This window comes from Primulina tabacum, chromosome 10 (genome assembly GCF_025594145.1).
Source record: "Primulina tabacum isolate GXHZ01 chromosome 10, ASM2559414v2, whole genome shotgun sequence".
In the NCBI taxonomy this organism is placed as follows: domain Eukaryota; kingdom Viridiplantae; phylum Streptophyta; class Magnoliopsida; order Lamiales; family Gesneriaceae; genus Primulina; species Primulina tabacum.
The window spans coordinates 6,559,749-6,575,735 of record NC_134559.1 but is presented as its reverse complement, the minus strand read 5'-3'; the positions used below and the strand labels follow the sequence as shown (position 1 = coordinate 6,575,735).

Sequence of the window (15,987 nt, the reverse complement as noted above, 5' to 3'; positions counted from 1 at the left end):
ATCATATTTCTACGAGTATGTATCTTGTGAGATGATCTCACGAATCTTTATCTGTGAGACGGTCATCCCTATCGATATTCACAATAAAAAGTAATACTCTCAGCATAAAAGGTAAAATTTTTTCATGGATAACCCAAATAAGAGATCTGTCTCACAAAATACGAACCGTGAGATTGTGTCACATAATTTTTTGCCTATTTCTATCTCTCTTTTAAAAGAAATCGAGATCTTGTCCCTCTCTCTTTCTCGAGATCAATGGTAACAAATTATGATCACTGACCACCTAAAAATAATAAAAAAAATTAATAAAATGTCCGATTTAGTGAAACAAGTGAACATATATAATTACGAGTTTAATTTTTTTTATTAATATTTTCTCTATCAAATTTGAAAGATTTTTCGAATACAAAAGTAGCAAATAAAAAAAAAAAATCTGACCTCCGAGGCCTACAGGCTACCGCCTAACCTTCCCAGAAAAACCTTATAATTGGCAGAGAAAACCTTGTGATAATTGGTCAACAAACGACGCCTTAACACGCATTGTTGATCAATTCGTTATATTGAATCCAACCGATTTTCGATTGCGCAATCCGATTTGCAAATGGCATCGGAGATCGAGGTGGTGGAGGAGGTGGAATCGGGAGATATTTCCTCGAATGGTGGAAAGACGGCGGCTGTGGTTGTGGAAGATGAGAGCTTGAGGAACGATGTGTACACAGCGGCCGCTTATGGTGACATGGAGAAGCTGCAGCGGCTGGTCGAGAGCGAGGGTTGCTCGGTTTCGGAGCCCGATAGCTTAGGTTATTATGCACTTCAATGGGCGGGACTCAATAATCGGACTGCCGCCGCGCAATACATCATAGAGGTATTGGAGGTTTTGTGAGCGTTTTTGTTTTTTGGGGTTTGATTTGCAATTATTTCGACCTTGTAAATTTTTGTTAAGAGTTCAATTGGTATTTTGGTATTGGTTTTGCATCATTAGACTGTTGGATATGGTTATTCACAATAAATATGAGGAAATGATTTGATGAAGAAATGGGTTGACTTTGATTGGTATGGTGAGTTTGAGAAACTGTTTTCGAGGATGTGAAATGTGCTAGTTATTTGATTGTGAGAAGGTATATACCTTTGCGGGGAGCCTGTGACTGAGGCATGTTTAAAATCATGATTCGGCCTTTCTGTCTATTTGCATTGATTGCAAGAGTGTCTATAATGCATACTCACAAATGATAGATCTTTAGAAACATGTTGAAGTAGTGGAGTTAAGTTTTTTAATGTATCATCATAGCTTTGCAGAATGACTAATTGGATGTACTTCCAAAGTTTAATGAAGTTTCTGGTTTACATAGTGCATGGAAGAGGTTTGATCGGCAAAAGTAAATGCAAGATTTTTGAGTAACAAAGTTTTCACATTTTATTATTTTTCTTCTTTGTGGAGCTACACGCCTTAAATTCAGTGGCCCCAAAAATAAAAGAGGGGGGTTAATCTGAGGGCGGTGATTGATGACAAAAGTTAATTTCTCAAAATTAGGGCTTGGATTACAATTTAAATGGAAGAGGAGGACGTGGGTGGTACACATTCTTCAAATTTGTTTTCCATTTTTGTTTGCCTTCTTGTAAATTGTTAAGAACTTGAGGCGTTCTGATTATTTTTTGTGGTGTGATTGACAGCATGGAGCTGATATTAATGCCCGTGATAATACGGGCCAAACTGCTCTGCACTGGAGTGCTGTTAGGGGTGCAATCCAGGTTGCTGAACTTCTGTTGCAGGAGGGTGCTCGGGTCAATTCAGTTGATTTTAATGGCTATCAGGTGTACTTTGAATCTCGTGGTTTTCATTGCAAGTATTTATTGGTTAATTTGTTTCAATAGTTATTATGAAGGGTTGTTCAGGCATCAAAATATTTGTCACAGGAAGTCTTCACATCCAAGAAACATTTGGAATTTACTTCCACATACCAATGTCTTTATCTTTTATTTTTTAGAAAGTGGTCTTCAGAAGAATTTATAACGGTTGACGTGTCAATTATGATGAGAGCCTAGTATACAAGTGAGAACTTTTAACGCACACTTTCTGCAAATTATTCAAGGCGAAGAAAGCATTAGAACATATTTTCCAATCGAGATGTGGTTTTCCTGAATATTTGACTATTGGAAATTTGCCTGATTTATGTGCTAGTGGGTCGAATATTGTATTGGATTTGGTCTTGTCAGTCTGATCCTTTTGTTTATATTATTTATGCTATTTTTCCAAATAAATTTGTTCTTTTCTAGCTCTCAACCTTTTCCCGTGTATTATGTGCACTTTCTGTATTTGCAGACAACACATGTTGCTGCACAATATGGTCAGACGGCTTTTCTTTATCACATAGTCACAAAGTGGAATGCTGATCCTGATATTCCTGATAATGATGGAAGAAGCCCTTTACACTGGTACTTGACAAATGTAATTGTTATTCTTTGTTTCAGCAAATATTTGGTTTTAATTTTTTCTTCCCTTTTATGTTATGTCAATCATCATCCAACATTTGATATAATTTGTTCAATGGAACATGATGTTTGAGAACACCACGATTAATTTATGGGGGATAGTATTTTTTTGCTTCAATTTTGTAGATCCTGGATTTGATTTCTGTGAACCAATTTTGCTTGTTGAAAGTTTAACGTATATTTTATTCTTTTTAAGTCTTTTTATGCTGTAGTTAATTTTTAGTTCTAGCACGCGATTGGTTTCTATGCCACAGATTTTTCTCCTGAACTAGACTCTTTAAAAACCCAACTAGATGGAACTTCGACCTTTGTTTGGTAACAAAGGTACCTAATGATCCCCTTCAGATTATAAACTTGATTATGGTTTACTAACAATCCTAGCTATTGCTTTTATTTTCTTTCTTTGCTTTCTTCTATGTTATTATATGGTTTAATTGTAAGCAGCGACTGTTGGATTAATTTAAGGATTGTGTGGGGTGATGGTCCTAAAGCTCATTTTTAATGTCATTCATCATATCTTAATGTTTCCCTCTCTAACTCTTGTGCCGTTGAGATTTATTTGTAAGGTTAAGATGCTAAAATAGCTACATGTAATAAGTCTCTAATTCCCCATCTAGTTTTACACAAAGCTAATGTTAGCATGTTTGAATTTGATTAACCTGATTTTTGAGGAATTAATCAATTTTGGACTTCTTAATTTTTTTTGCACAACTATAGGGCAGCTTACAAGGGCTTTGCAGATTGCATACGTCTTTTGCTATTTCTAAATGCATACAGGGCACGGCAGGATAAAGAAGGTCAGTTGAAATGGTTCACATGCTGGTGTCGTTTTATGTTTTTCCATTTTTATTGTAGTGCTACAAGCACATTATCCTGATTAAAAATATTTTGATGCTTATAGGTTGCACCCCCCTTCACTGGGCTGCCATTAGGGGTAATTTAGAAGCATGCACTGTTTTGGTGCAGGCTGGGAAGAAGGAAGAATTGATGGTTACTGATAATACTGGTCTTACACCTGCTCAGCTAGCCGCTGATAAGAATCACAGACAAGTCGCGTTTTTTCTTGTAGGTATTTCGCAAACTATTTAATCATGTTTTGTTTCGTCAATGCAAATTGTTGACATATTGATGATGAAATTAATTATGTTGACTTAGTTCAAAAGTTCTTTCTCTAAAAGTACGATAATTATGAGAATTTTTATCATTTGGGCATCAGTTCATGATGTAGTCTGTACGGGTAAACAATGTGATTTTCCCTTCTTTTTTTCTTACTACCTATTTTCCATTTAAGCTTTAAAAATCAGGATCTTTGTTTATATTCATGCTCCGGCATATTCTTATCAATTGCTTGAATTTGATTTGCAGGGAAATGCTAGAAAGTTGCTTGACAAAAAGTGGGATAGCAATAGCTTCCTTGGCAAACTTTCAAAATTAGGACTTGCTCCATTACTTTGGTGTGTAATCTTTTTGCTGCTTGTGACATATATCCACTCAGTGGTTACAGGTATTTCTCCTGAATTGTATTACCACCTGGATCATTGCCCTTTTGTATGTAATTATTCTTTAAAAAAAATGTTTGTGTTCACAGCTTCTAATTTGCCAAGATTAACTGCTGGTTTTGGTCTCTTTGCTTGGATGGGTGTATTCTTGGCAACCTCTGGACTAGTTCCCTTTTATAGATGTAGCAGGTAACTCTTCAGTTATATGGAATGTTTAAATTTATCAAGATAGTTTTCTAAACATTTTCAGAGAAGTAGTTGACACGCGTAATGAAATTGTTTGTTTAGTTTATTAATTCGGGCATGGGTGGAAACTGGTCCATTTTGCTCACCAACTGCAATATTTGAAATTTGATGCAAACAATTATTAGTTTCATGATAATATAAACCCTAATGGATGAAATTATACATGTATTGAATCTTCATTAGTTGTGTTGTGTACCATAATTGGTGAGCGAGAAATGGTATTGTTTAGAAAGCTTTGATAGTTTGACGAATTTTTGGGCAGTAGTTGTTGTATGAGTTTGTGGAACCTTGTGATCATAAATATATTTTATGTTGGTGCTAAAATAATTATATGGTTAATTCGTTGTTGACGTGCAGTTAGCAGCTGTTGATTTTGTGTAATTATTTCTTGTTTATCCATGTAAAATTCGAGTCAGTATCCTTTTAGACGTCATTGTAATCATTTTCGTCGATTGAACTTTTAATCTTGCATTCTTTGTTTCATAGTTGTGAAAAGCGCTCGTCTCGCTCGCTTAAGCGCGAAGCGAGGCGAGGCGACCTGGCTGCGCTTCGGATTGTCCCGAAGCGCAGCAGGTGGATCAAGCGCACGCTTCAGTGCACTTGGCCTGAGAAATTTGGAGCGATCCTATTGCGCTTCAACCCAATTTTGTTTTTCAAATTTTTTCCAAGCCAAAATTTAGCCCAAGTCCAGCTCTAAAGGTAAGCCCAGCCCATTTATATGCAAATCCCTATCGTTACTTACGTTGTCTGCCTCTGCTGAAGTCTACTGTTGCATTTGTGCGTGAGTCTTCTTTGCCTCTGCCTTGTAAAGCGTGAGTCTTCTCTGCCCATTTATATGAAGATGACGATTATAATGACATTTGATATTTCATCTATCACATTTTCAAAAACTCTTTATTTTATTTTGATTTTTTTGATAATATTTTGTTTATTGTGCTTTTTTCCGTAAAGCGTACGCTTCGCTTTGCGCTTGAAGCCCCAAGACACTTGAGCGCTTTTTTGCGCCTCACGCTTTTGACAACTATGCTTTGTTTAGACGTAGCTTACGATTTCCATTTGACTGAAATTTTTTAAGTATTCATGTTTCCTTGATAGTTATTGTTTACTCTGTCTTACGGCGAAAGACAGTCAAACGTGATCATTCTAATTCTAATATGTATTATGTATGGGGTTTGTCCGATATCGTAACTCTGTTTGGACTTTGTAATTGTAGCAAGGATCCCGGGTTTATCAAAATGAATAGTTATGATCAAGAAAACATGAAAGATGATGTAAGTTGCCCCATGTTCAGTTTTAATATCTTTCAAATTACTTCTTGTTCTCTAAATTAGCAAATATTTGAATAAAACTCATTGATTTTGTAGGAACCTTTGTTGAAGGTTGAGGTAAATAATCCTGCTTTGCTTGCTGGGAATTGGTCACAACTTTGCTCAACCTGCAAGGTACTATTTCTTTCTTTCTGACTGCGATGCTGCATAACCATCCATTAATGAGTCCCTGTATAAATTATTTATATGCTCTATCATACCTTTTTTTCCTTTATAGATTGTTCGTCCTCTTCGTGCAAAGCATTGTTCCACCTGTGATCGTTGCGTTGAACAATTTGACCATCATTGCCCATGGGTGTCTAATTGCATTGGCAAGGTGCTTCAACACTTTCTTAACTCTGTTTTATGCTACTGTTGTGAATACATCTATGAATTTCTTTTTTGTGGGGTCAAATCATATTGGCACACTTTACTGGAGTGATTGATGGCGAGATTTCGGGTCATTATCTTTATCATTGCAGCTTCTAGTCTCATAACTGCTTATACATAAATGCATTAATTTACATTTCACATGTAGTTCTGTGCTCGTTATATTAATAAGAGAGTGGGAAACAAGGTGAGAATTTACTTGTCGTGGCCTTACCTTTTTTTATTTCTTGAACAGAAAAACAAATGGGACTTCTTCTTGTTTCTTGTTCTGGAAGTTGTTGCAATGCTGATTACCGGCGCAGTTGCACTTATAAGTAAGATTTGAATTTAAGCTTCTTTTCCCAGTTAGCCGTAATAGACATTATATGTGGCTGTGTCTTTTATGCCTTTTTATCCACTTCTAGCATTTTCTTATCATCGCAGGAGTGTTGACTGATCCAACGGCTCCATCTACCTTTGGCGCATGGTTAAGCCATGCTGGTAATCAGCATGTTGGTGCTTTATTATTTTTGGTTGCAGACTTTTTCCTCCTTTCCGGTGTTGCAGTCTTGACTGTTGTACAGGCCTCTCAGGTACACTTCTAGAGCTGCTTGTGTTTGATGTCAGTCGTTTTTCTCATGTGGCCTTCTTTCTCCATACACATCTGCATGGTCAACATCTTTGTCGTGCACTCTGCGGACTTCAGGATCAACAGATATGCATTGTCTAGTTCATATATTATGTGTTTACATTTTTTTTTCAGTTGCATGGGGATTGTCTTGATTGCTATTTTGATAGCAATTGTTTGTCCTTCGTTGTACGCATTTCATATGTTCTTGCATAAAAGCATTCACGTTTACCTGATAGATAAAAGTTTGTATTTCTGCAAATTTCCACGTTGCCTTAGGAATGCCAATTATTTTCTCATAATCTGACAAGAGGCAGTTAACTTCTGGTACAGCCTATAGTCTATTCCTAAATGATTCACTTTCTTGATATAGATTTCTCGCAATATTACAACAAATGAAATGGCGAACATGATGCGGTACAGCTACCTAAGAGAACCAGGTGGTAGATTCCGTAACCCGTACGATCACGGGTGTAAGAAGAACTGCACAGATTTCTTGATAAATGGCTACAATGAAGATATCGAGCGACGCCCTGAAGAATCGGTGATTGAATCTGAAGGAATTGGGATGATGCACATGACACGAAATGCCATCCATTCAAATGGATCCATCGATCATGGTAGTCGAGCAAATGGAAATGGCCAAGTAGTAATTGATGTGAACAATACCTCAAACTCGCTTCATGGTCATGTCCATTCTTCTCATTGTAGCCATGGCCGTAATCACAATAGAAAAACCGATTCGATTCCTTTAGGTTTGGGAGTTGGTTTAGGGCGAAATGCTGCCCATTCTGCAGCGGTTTCGTGATGGAACTTCATTGTATTAGTCTCAAAAGATGGCTGGGGCAAAAAGGATCAATCTTTGCTAGTATATTACATAAGAAAAATACGAGCTGCCCAGTATGTAAACGGTGATTTTGGTATCTTTGAAGTTTCTTGTATTTCTTATTTCCTTTATTGTACGAGAATGTGTACAAGGTTAAATTTATGTGTGCTGTGGTTATGTTTGGGAGATGAGTAAGCACGTTGCTATATTTTTCCTTTTTGGGATTATTCGCTAGGATTTGTAGCTTTTTCACCTTTAGTTGAATTTTAAACATCAAAATATGGAATGCTTCTAAATCAATCGCGCTTCGGTTAATATTTTACATTGTCCGATGATAATTTTGAAAAGTTTGTATTTGTTAAAAGTAAAAATTTACGATAACAAGAAAAAATCTCAAACTCACAAAATATGTTACATTACACATTTTTAAAAATTTTGTTTATTCAATTGTGTTTTTCTTCACAAATTTAGAGATCTATTTATAGAATTTTTTTGGAAAATAATCCAAAAATAAATACATCATCATATACATCATCAAACAATAATTTTCAATATTTACAACTCTTATTTTCAACACCCTCCTTTGTGACGATGATCATGATACAATGATTATCTTCATTACGTATTTTTATACTATCTCGTTAAAAACCTCACTAGAAAAACCTTATTGAGATAAAAACCATAGTAATGGAAAAAGAGTGTATTCACGTAAACTCCCCCTCATGTTAACACGAACTATTCTTCACAAATTTCGTAGATTGCGCATCCCAATATTATATATATGCTTTCTTAATATTGTCGTAGAAATTGCTTTTGTGAAGAGATCTGATGAGTTTTCACTTGATTGAATGTGACGAATATTAATATCTTTATTCTTTTCAAGCTCTTGGGTGAATGCGAAGAACTTAAGGAGAATATGTTTAGTTCTGTCGCTTTTTATGTATTCTTCTTTAATTTGAGCAACACATGCAACATTATCTTCATATAGTGTCACATGCTTCTTTTCAAATGATAATCCGCATGAGATTAGGATATGTTCGGTCATTGATTTTAGCCACACACATTCATTGCTGGCTTCACGTAGTGCAATAATCTGGCGTGATTTGATGAAGTTGTTACAAGTGTTTGTTTCTGTGAAAGCCAAGAAATTGAAGTGCCTCCACGAGTAAATACATATCCGGTTTGGGAACGTGTCTTGTGTGGATCAAATAAATACCCAGCATCAGCATAACCAATTATGTTTTGATTGATATATTTTGAATACAAAAGTCTCAAGTTTGTCGTTACTCGTAGATAACATAATATATGTTTAATTCTGTTCCAATATTTCTTTGTTGGATATGAGCTAAATCTTGCCAATAAATTTACAGCAAAAGATATACCAGGTCATGTACAATTTTCAAGATACATAATGGCACCAATAACACTTAGATATGATACTTCTGGACCAAGAATAACTTTATCATCTTCACATGGACTGAATAGATCTTTTTCTATGTTTAATGATCTAACAACTATTGGAGTACTTAAAAGATTTGATTTATCCATATTAAAACGTTTAAGGACACTTTCTGTATAATTTGACTGGTGAACAAATATTCCACATTCTTTTTGTTTAATTTGCAAACTCAGACAATGCTTTGTTTTTCCAAGGTCCTTCATTTTAAATTCTTTCTTCAAGTATGACACAACTTCTTGAATTTCCTTATTCGTTCCAAAGATGTTTAAATCATCAACATATACAACAATAATTATGCATCCGGATGTTGTTTTCTTAATGAAAACACAATGGCATATTGAATTGTTAACATATCTCTTTTTCATTAAATGTTCACTTAGCCGATTATACCACATTCGACCGGATTGTTTTAACTCATATAATGATATTTGCAATTTCACAAAATAACATTTTTCAGGTTTTGAACTTTGTACTTGAGATTATCTTAAATAGGGGTTGGAAAAAATACCGAAATACCGTACCGAAAAAAATACCGAACTTACCGAAAAAATCGATATACCGAACATTTCGGTACGGTATCATACCGTACCGAAATTTTCGGTACGGTATACCGTACCGTACCCATCCCTAATCTTAAATCCTTCAGGAGAACATCCATAAGACATATTTCTAAATTCCAAGCCTTTGAGAAAAATACCACCAAACTAATCAAATACCGATTTTTATATACATCCATAATTGCATACCCATAAGACACATTTAGAAATCGTATAAGTATAAGTAAGCTGTGACAATATCCATAAGAAACATTTTTAAATTTTTAGATACCGCCAAACTAATCAAATACGGAAACGTAATTGTATCCATAATAGAAGAATACGTCTCTTCATAATCAATTTTAAGCCTTTGAGAAAAACCTTGTGCAACAAGTCGAGCTTTATATATTATTATTTCATTTTTCTCATTTCGCTTTCGAATAAAAATCTATTTGTACCCAACAGGTTTTACACCTTCAGGTGTAAAGACTATAGGTCCAAAAACGTTACGTTTATTTAGTGAATTCAATTCAACCTGGATGAAGTCTTTCCATTTTATCCACTCATGTCGATTTTTACATTCACTAAAAGATTTTGGTTCATGATCTTCATTGTCATTTATGATATCAAATGCATATTGTAAGAAAATATCTCATCAATTTCTTCTATATCTTTTCGGTTCCATGTTTTTTCAGTATTGATATAATTGATAGAGATTTCACGATTCTCATCAGTTTGTGGTTCTAACAGAACATTTTCATCATCATGTCTTTCTGCCGGAATATCATTCTCTATTTTGTGATTATCGTGTTTCTCTATGCTTTTTCTTTTTCGATGATTTTTATCCTTGGAACCGATTGACCTTCCACGCTTCAAGCATTTTATGACATCATGAGTGTTTTCAATTTGTTTATTTGGAATTTCAATTCGAGCAGGGGCATTTACAGCACGTATATATAATATAGTTACCTATTTTGTATCTGCAAATGCATCTGGTATTTGATTTGCTATTCTTTACAAATGCACAATTTGTTGTACATCTTTTTAACATTGTTTAGTTCTTGGATCCAGATGTAACAATGATGATGTATACCATGCAATTTTCTTTTCGATATGTTTTTTTTTCTCCCCCTAACATCGAGAAGATTTCTTCATTAAAATGGCAATCAGCAAAACGTGCTGTAAACACGTTGCCTGTCTGATATTCAAGATATCGAATTATTGATGGGCTATCATAACCAACATAAATTCTGATATTTCTTTGAAGTCTCAATTTTGTTCATTGAGGCAGTGCAATAAACACATATACCATACATACAAAAATTCTCATATGAGAAATGTCTGGTTCTCTACCAAAGGTAAGGTGCAATAGGGAGTATTTATGATATGCACTTGGTCTGATGCGAATTAATGCAGCAGCATGTAAAATTGCATGTCCTCGTATAGAAACAGAGAGTTTTGTTTTCATAATTATTGATCTTGCAATCAGTTGTACACGTTTAATCCATGATTTAGCTAATCCATTTTGTGTATGTACATGAGCAGCATGATGCTCAACAGTGATTCACATTGACATACAATAATCATTAAAAGTTTGGGAAGTAAATTCGCCAGCATTATCAAGTCTAATTTTCTTGACTGTATGATCGAAAAATTGATTCCGCAATTTTATTATTTGAGCAAGTTATCTTGTAAATGCCACATTTCGAGTTGATAATAAACATATATGTGACCATCTGCTGGAGACATCGATCAACACCATAAAATATCTAAATTGTCCACATGGTGGATAAATTATCCCACAAATATCACCCTGAATACGTTCAAAAAACATAGATGATTCAATTTAGATTTTAACAGGTGATGATCTTATAATAAATTTTCCAAGAAAACATACTTTGCATTAAACTTATTATTTTGAAAGACACAACCTAAGTGCATGATAACATGAAACAAATGATAACTAATTGACAAATATTAAACTGACTTAAAAACCAAATTACGATTACATCAATCTCACATGCAAAACACTATCCATGTAAGTCCTTCAAAAAAAAAGAAGTGCAAATCATCTAAAAATTAATTTATAACAAAAACAACATACATTCATGTTCTAAAAAATTACAGTGATGGGGAGATGCTAAGATGACGCAGAGATTTGCTCCCTCGAAACTCATCTCATGAAACTTGAAAAGTAATCAGTTGATTGGTTTTCCAGTGTAATTCATCACAAAATGCCCTGCCAGAAGAAGGAACCCTGCAAAGAGATATATTATCATCTAAACTTTGCCGGTAACGACTAAACAAGAATACAGGAGATTTCCACACAAACCAAAGCCTGTTATGTTTTATGTGTATCTAGTTGCATCCATTTGCTCATTCAAATATTGCATGTTTACGAGCTTTTGTAAAAATATATGATTTAACAAGCACGTTGAATTTAGGTGAACACAAAAACTCACTTTTGATCCAATTCCCTCAAGCTTATAGTTTTCATCATCCTTTCAATTGTGGTCGAAAGCAGACAATTAATAAGACATCCCACATAGAATGAAGCACATAAATCCGAAAAGCCACATTTCGACTATGACTTTCACTATAGGCATTTGAACCACGAGATCAATTGATGGATCAATCGTCATATAAAGTTTTCCTCTTATCATTATATGTTTAATCATGGCACGGTGCCTTGAAGCTTAACATTCACAAGCTTAAAATTACATCGGAACTAACTTTAGCACAACTTATTACCTACTTCAGATTCGCCATCTAAGCTATATTACAATTTACAAATAACTGGTAGGCATTAGTTATCATTTTAGATCGTTTGAAAAAATTTCTGGTTTCCTTAACCAAAGCTGTGGTAAATCCATGAGGTCACATGTCATGTAAATCTTTGACCAATAAAGAACTCAGGTCATTTATACTATTCTTACAGTTGGGATCCGACAGAAAAATCATATTATTAGATCATAATGGCCAATATTTTTATCATACTTACCAGATTGCAATAAGCACAAATTCTTGCCAAGGGATTCTCCATAGTACGCTTTTTCGATTTCTCTATGATACATCGACCTGAGCTGCTACGCATGTTCAAGAGCATAATAAAGTTTTGAAGCTCTTCTTCGAAGTAGTGGCTCTAATCGGAAACAAGGAATGCTTCTCTGCCACGTTTTAGCTTCATACATCTCATTCCATGCCTGAACAATCTCATCGATATTGAATCCCAAGCCTGAAACCACATTTTGATGTTAGAAGACTTTCAAGTAATTATTTTAATTCAAAATACCAACATCCTGAGATGCTAAGTCTATGCATCACCTTTTGATGTAGTGTCTATGGAGCAGTGATTCTTTATCATAACAGCAATATCAGTGGGAGAAGCTCCAGCAAGTTCAAATTTTTCGACAGCAACCTCCAAACATTCTTGCCATACAGGAAGTCCTAATTTGAATTCCATAATGGATCTTTCGTAAAGCATGGTACCCCAAAGCACAAATATCTGTGATCTAACATTTGAAGCCTGTTCCGAGGCCTCATTTGCAGAAATATGTTTGAACAAGCTATCCAGATTCATTTTCTGCAATAAGGTTTCAACTTTCTTCGGCTTGGACAGTTCATTGACACGGCGTTCTTCCGCATCTTCCCACATGAGCATACCCTTTTCCATGTTTTCCTCAGCATTGTTGTAAAGCTGAAGAACTTCTGTTGAAGGCCATGATTCTAGATCAATATTAGTACCGACTGCATAATACCAAGAAAGTTTGGCCTGCTCAAACTGTTGCTGCCCACAAGCTAGAACAGCTTCATAGAAATTTGGTTTAATTTTCAGAGCCTCTTCATATTTTTTCCCAGCTTCTACGTATTCCTTCTGTGCCCAATCATATGCGCACTTGATCTGCATAAGAACAGATTCTCTGGAAGAATCATCAGTAAAATAAACCTTCTTTCTTGCCCTGGACATGTGAACATTACCCCAATTAAACAAAGCCAAAGCTGCCAGCTCTTGGAATGTATCTGCCGCAGTGCTGAAAAGGTCTTGAGCCTCTTCACTTGTGACCGCCTCCTCCATAGCTTCGGAATAGAGTTTCATTCCAACCTCATGGAGATCTAGGTAAGCATCAATGTCGAACCCAGCATAGTTCTTGAAGAATCGAGCAAACTCAATGATCCAATCACTGATACAAGATGACTCACTCCTAACCTCTTTTCTTCTCCCCACATGCCCAATTTCAGTAACATGCTTCGTGCCAAGCTGGGCTTCTGTTTGAACTCTTTTAACCTTTTGACGCAAGGGATCTTGATCTGGATTAACTTCAACAATATATAGTTTAACAGAACCATGTACTGAAGCCGCTTCTGCCCACCTCAGTTCTTCTGCCGTCGCAATTGTGACCAGATCACCTTCTTCATCTCTATACTTGACATGAACAGCTTTGGAGCTGGGAAACCGATCAGAAATAATTTCTCTAAGCTTCAACATGTTGCAGTTGACTGGAATCTGAGCCCATCTTATGTCTTCTCCAAATACCAATTTCACAGTTCTTGTAGGCTCTTCACCCACACCATTACTAATTTTCTCTTCCTCCACGACTAATTTGTCCTCAGCCTTCTTTTCATCAATCCGTTCATCATACTTCCTTGTCATAACAACATCATCATTGTTTCTTTCTTCAATTTTTCCTTTCATTTCCTCCTTGTCACTTTCTTTCCCATCCTTATTTTCTTTCATCTTGTCGTCAGCTATCTTTTCCACTACATTGTTGCTTTTCTTTTTCTTAGTCTTCTCTTTGGATGCCTTAATTGGATGCGAAGGAGGAGGAGGCTCCACGTATTCAGGTAAAGGAATCAAGTCTATAGGAATTTCATTTGCTCTCGAGCCTTGTCTCTCTAGAGTGTTTTTCACCCTTTCTGCAATTTCACTTGCCATGATATTATTTTGTTCCGTCTTCAATACTGTCCCAACATCTCTTAGTGCCAAATCAAGCTTATTCAATGCTTCATAACACCGAGCTCTCTTCAAGAGTGCCTTACTGTATTTTGGTGTGACCTCAAGGGCTAAATTGCATTCGTGGATCGCCCTTGGATACTCACTAATGCCTAACTGCATATAGCAAGCAGCCATATTACTCCGTAGACAGGATACATCTATATGGTTTCTTGGAAGCAATTTTATGGCTTTCTCATACTTTAGCATTGCTCCCTCATAGTCCCTCCTCTGAAACAATATATTGCCATCGTTCTTTAATTCTTGTGACATAGAAATAAATATCGCAGTGTCCTTATCATAAGCTCTTGGACTATTCTCACTAGCTTTACTTTGCCTCAAATTGGATTCCCCTGATTTATCTCCCAATGTTTTCTTGTTTGTTCCTCCATGTTTCCCCATATTAAAATTCAAGATTTCAAACTACCAAAAGCTTGAATTTTAACATCTGACACCTATCTCACCCGTAAAGTTATACGAGCTTAGTCCCAATCGAATTTCTAAGAATAATAATTTGCTTGAGGTTTCCTATTAAAGAAGGATATTAAAACGGAATCAATCTGAAAAAATCTGAAGACTAATTTAGCAATCTAATCCAAGCTTTATATTTCAGACCAAAAACCACATTCAATAACACCTACGCACCAATTTATATCCCAAAATACGAGAAACAGATGAAAGGCAAACCAAATCTTCACCCAGAAAGCTCAGATAAATGCTTCACAATCCCACAAACTACCAACACTAATACGAAGAAATGAACGATCCCACCAAAAAGTATTTCTTTCCCCCCCTCAAATCCCAATCTAGAAATGGTACAAATGTAGAATAAACCTTAATTCAGCTGCAAGCAAAGATCGAGGATTGTAGCCCTTTTTCTTTTTAAAGGATACAAAAAGATTGAAATGATTTGATTGGATGACGCAACTTCTGAAAGGGTCGATCTTCGTTCAAAATATTCTTGAATTTTCCCAGGAAAAAAAAAATCAAGAATTTGGATTGCAGATGAACGGCCCGGTGGAAACCAATGATATTAACCAAGAACAAGCAAAGAGCTCAGGAGCTGGCATAAAAACCACAAAATGTAAAAGGAATAATCAATAAATTATTACATTATACCATGTCAACACATTGGAAAATAATGAAAAAGAAAGCCTGCAGCATTTGTTTTTCGCCATAAATTACTTCAAAAATAAAGTGGGATTCTTGATATTTGTTTTTGGGGAAATTTCAAGAAAATATTTTTGTAACGAGAGACGACAAATAGGACCGACGGGGTTTCCGTGTATTCCAAGATTTGTGGGTGAGTTTCGTTGGCAACTGTCAGGTTTCATTTGACTCTCCCTTCACTTGTCAAACACTCCTCCTCTCAAAGGGCCTCACCACCTTTTTCAGCTCTCTCTCATCAGTTGCCACCTTTTTTCATAGGAAAGAATTAGAACAATAATAAATTAAGCTATCAGAATAAAATATCTGGAATAAATGATTCCATTTATAAATAAACATCGGGTTAGTTGCACCAACTTTCTCGTGAAAAATTAAAAAAAAAATGTTCAATTTTCTAAATAATATTTAATAATTTGATATATCTTCTATTTTTTTAAAAGTCAAATAAATTTCACTTTTATGTTATAAAA

At 35.4% G+C, this 15,987-nt stretch overlaps 2 protein-coding genes across 3 annotated transcripts; one reads left to right on the top strand and one right to left on the bottom strand.

Moving 5' to 3' along the window:
• The first annotated feature begins 438 nt into the window (after positions 1-438).
• LOC142505095 (protein S-acyltransferase 24-like) lies at positions 439-7,573 on the top strand. Its single transcript, XM_075617922.1, has 13 exons — positions 439-865; positions 1,672-1,812; positions 2,321-2,433; positions 3,208-3,287; positions 3,392-3,555; positions 3,856-3,994; positions 4,079-4,178; positions 5,449-5,506; positions 5,600-5,677; positions 5,781-5,879; positions 6,168-6,246; positions 6,356-6,504; positions 6,913-7,573. The coding sequence occupies exons 1-13, from the start codon at positions 602-604 to the stop codon at positions 7,345-7,347; spliced, it is 1,899 nt and encodes a 632-aa protein (XP_075474037.1). The 5' UTR covers positions 439-601; the 3' UTR covers positions 7,348-7,573.
• Positions 7,574-11,332: 3,759 nt separating this feature from the next.
• On the bottom strand, positions 11,333-15,779 carry LOC142505233 (protein PHOX1-like). 2 transcript variants are annotated; one of them, XM_075618122.1, is made up of 4 exons: positions 15,536-15,779; positions 12,685-15,413; positions 12,362-12,595; positions 11,333-11,617 (listed from the first exon to the last, which is right to left on the bottom strand). In XM_075618122.1, exons 2-3 carry the CDS (start codon positions 14,750-14,752, stop codon positions 12,447-12,449), a joined length of 2,217 nt encoding a protein of 738 aa, XP_075474237.1. In that variant the 5' UTR covers positions 14,753-15,413; positions 15,536-15,779; the 3' UTR covers positions 11,333-11,617; positions 12,362-12,446. The 2 variants fall into 2 exon arrangements, with proteins under 2 accessions (XP_075474237.1, XP_075474238.1); XM_075618123.1 differs by having other exon boundaries at positions 11,333-11,599; positions 12,685-15,779.
• Positions 15,780-15,987: the final 208 nt, after the last annotated feature.

What these genes read in the sequence shown, in the direction of transcription:
- LOC142505095 (XM_075617922.1), top strand. Translation starts at nt 602, where the DNA reads ATGGCATCGGAGATCGAGGTGGTGGAGGAGGTGGAATCGGGAGATATT. An exon ending in TATCCACTCAGTGGTTACAG is followed by an intron (nt 3,995 to 4,078) that starts GTATTTCTCCTG and finishes TTGTGTTCACAG; the next exon opens with CTTCTAATTTGCCAAGATTA. An exon ending in CTGTTGTACAGGCCTCTCAG is followed by an intron (nt 6,505 to 6,912) that starts GTACACTTCTAG and finishes TTCTTGATATAG; the next exon opens with ATTTCTCGCAATATTACAAC.
- LOC142505233 (XM_075618123.1), bottom strand. Translation starts at nt 14,752, where the DNA reads ATGGGGAAACATGGAGGAACAAACAAGAAAACATTGGGAGATAAATCA. An exon ending in CATAGACACTACATCAAAAG is followed by an intron (nt 12,596 to 12,684) that starts GTGATGCATAGA and finishes ATGTGGTTTCAG; the next exon opens with GCTTGGGATTCAATATCGAT.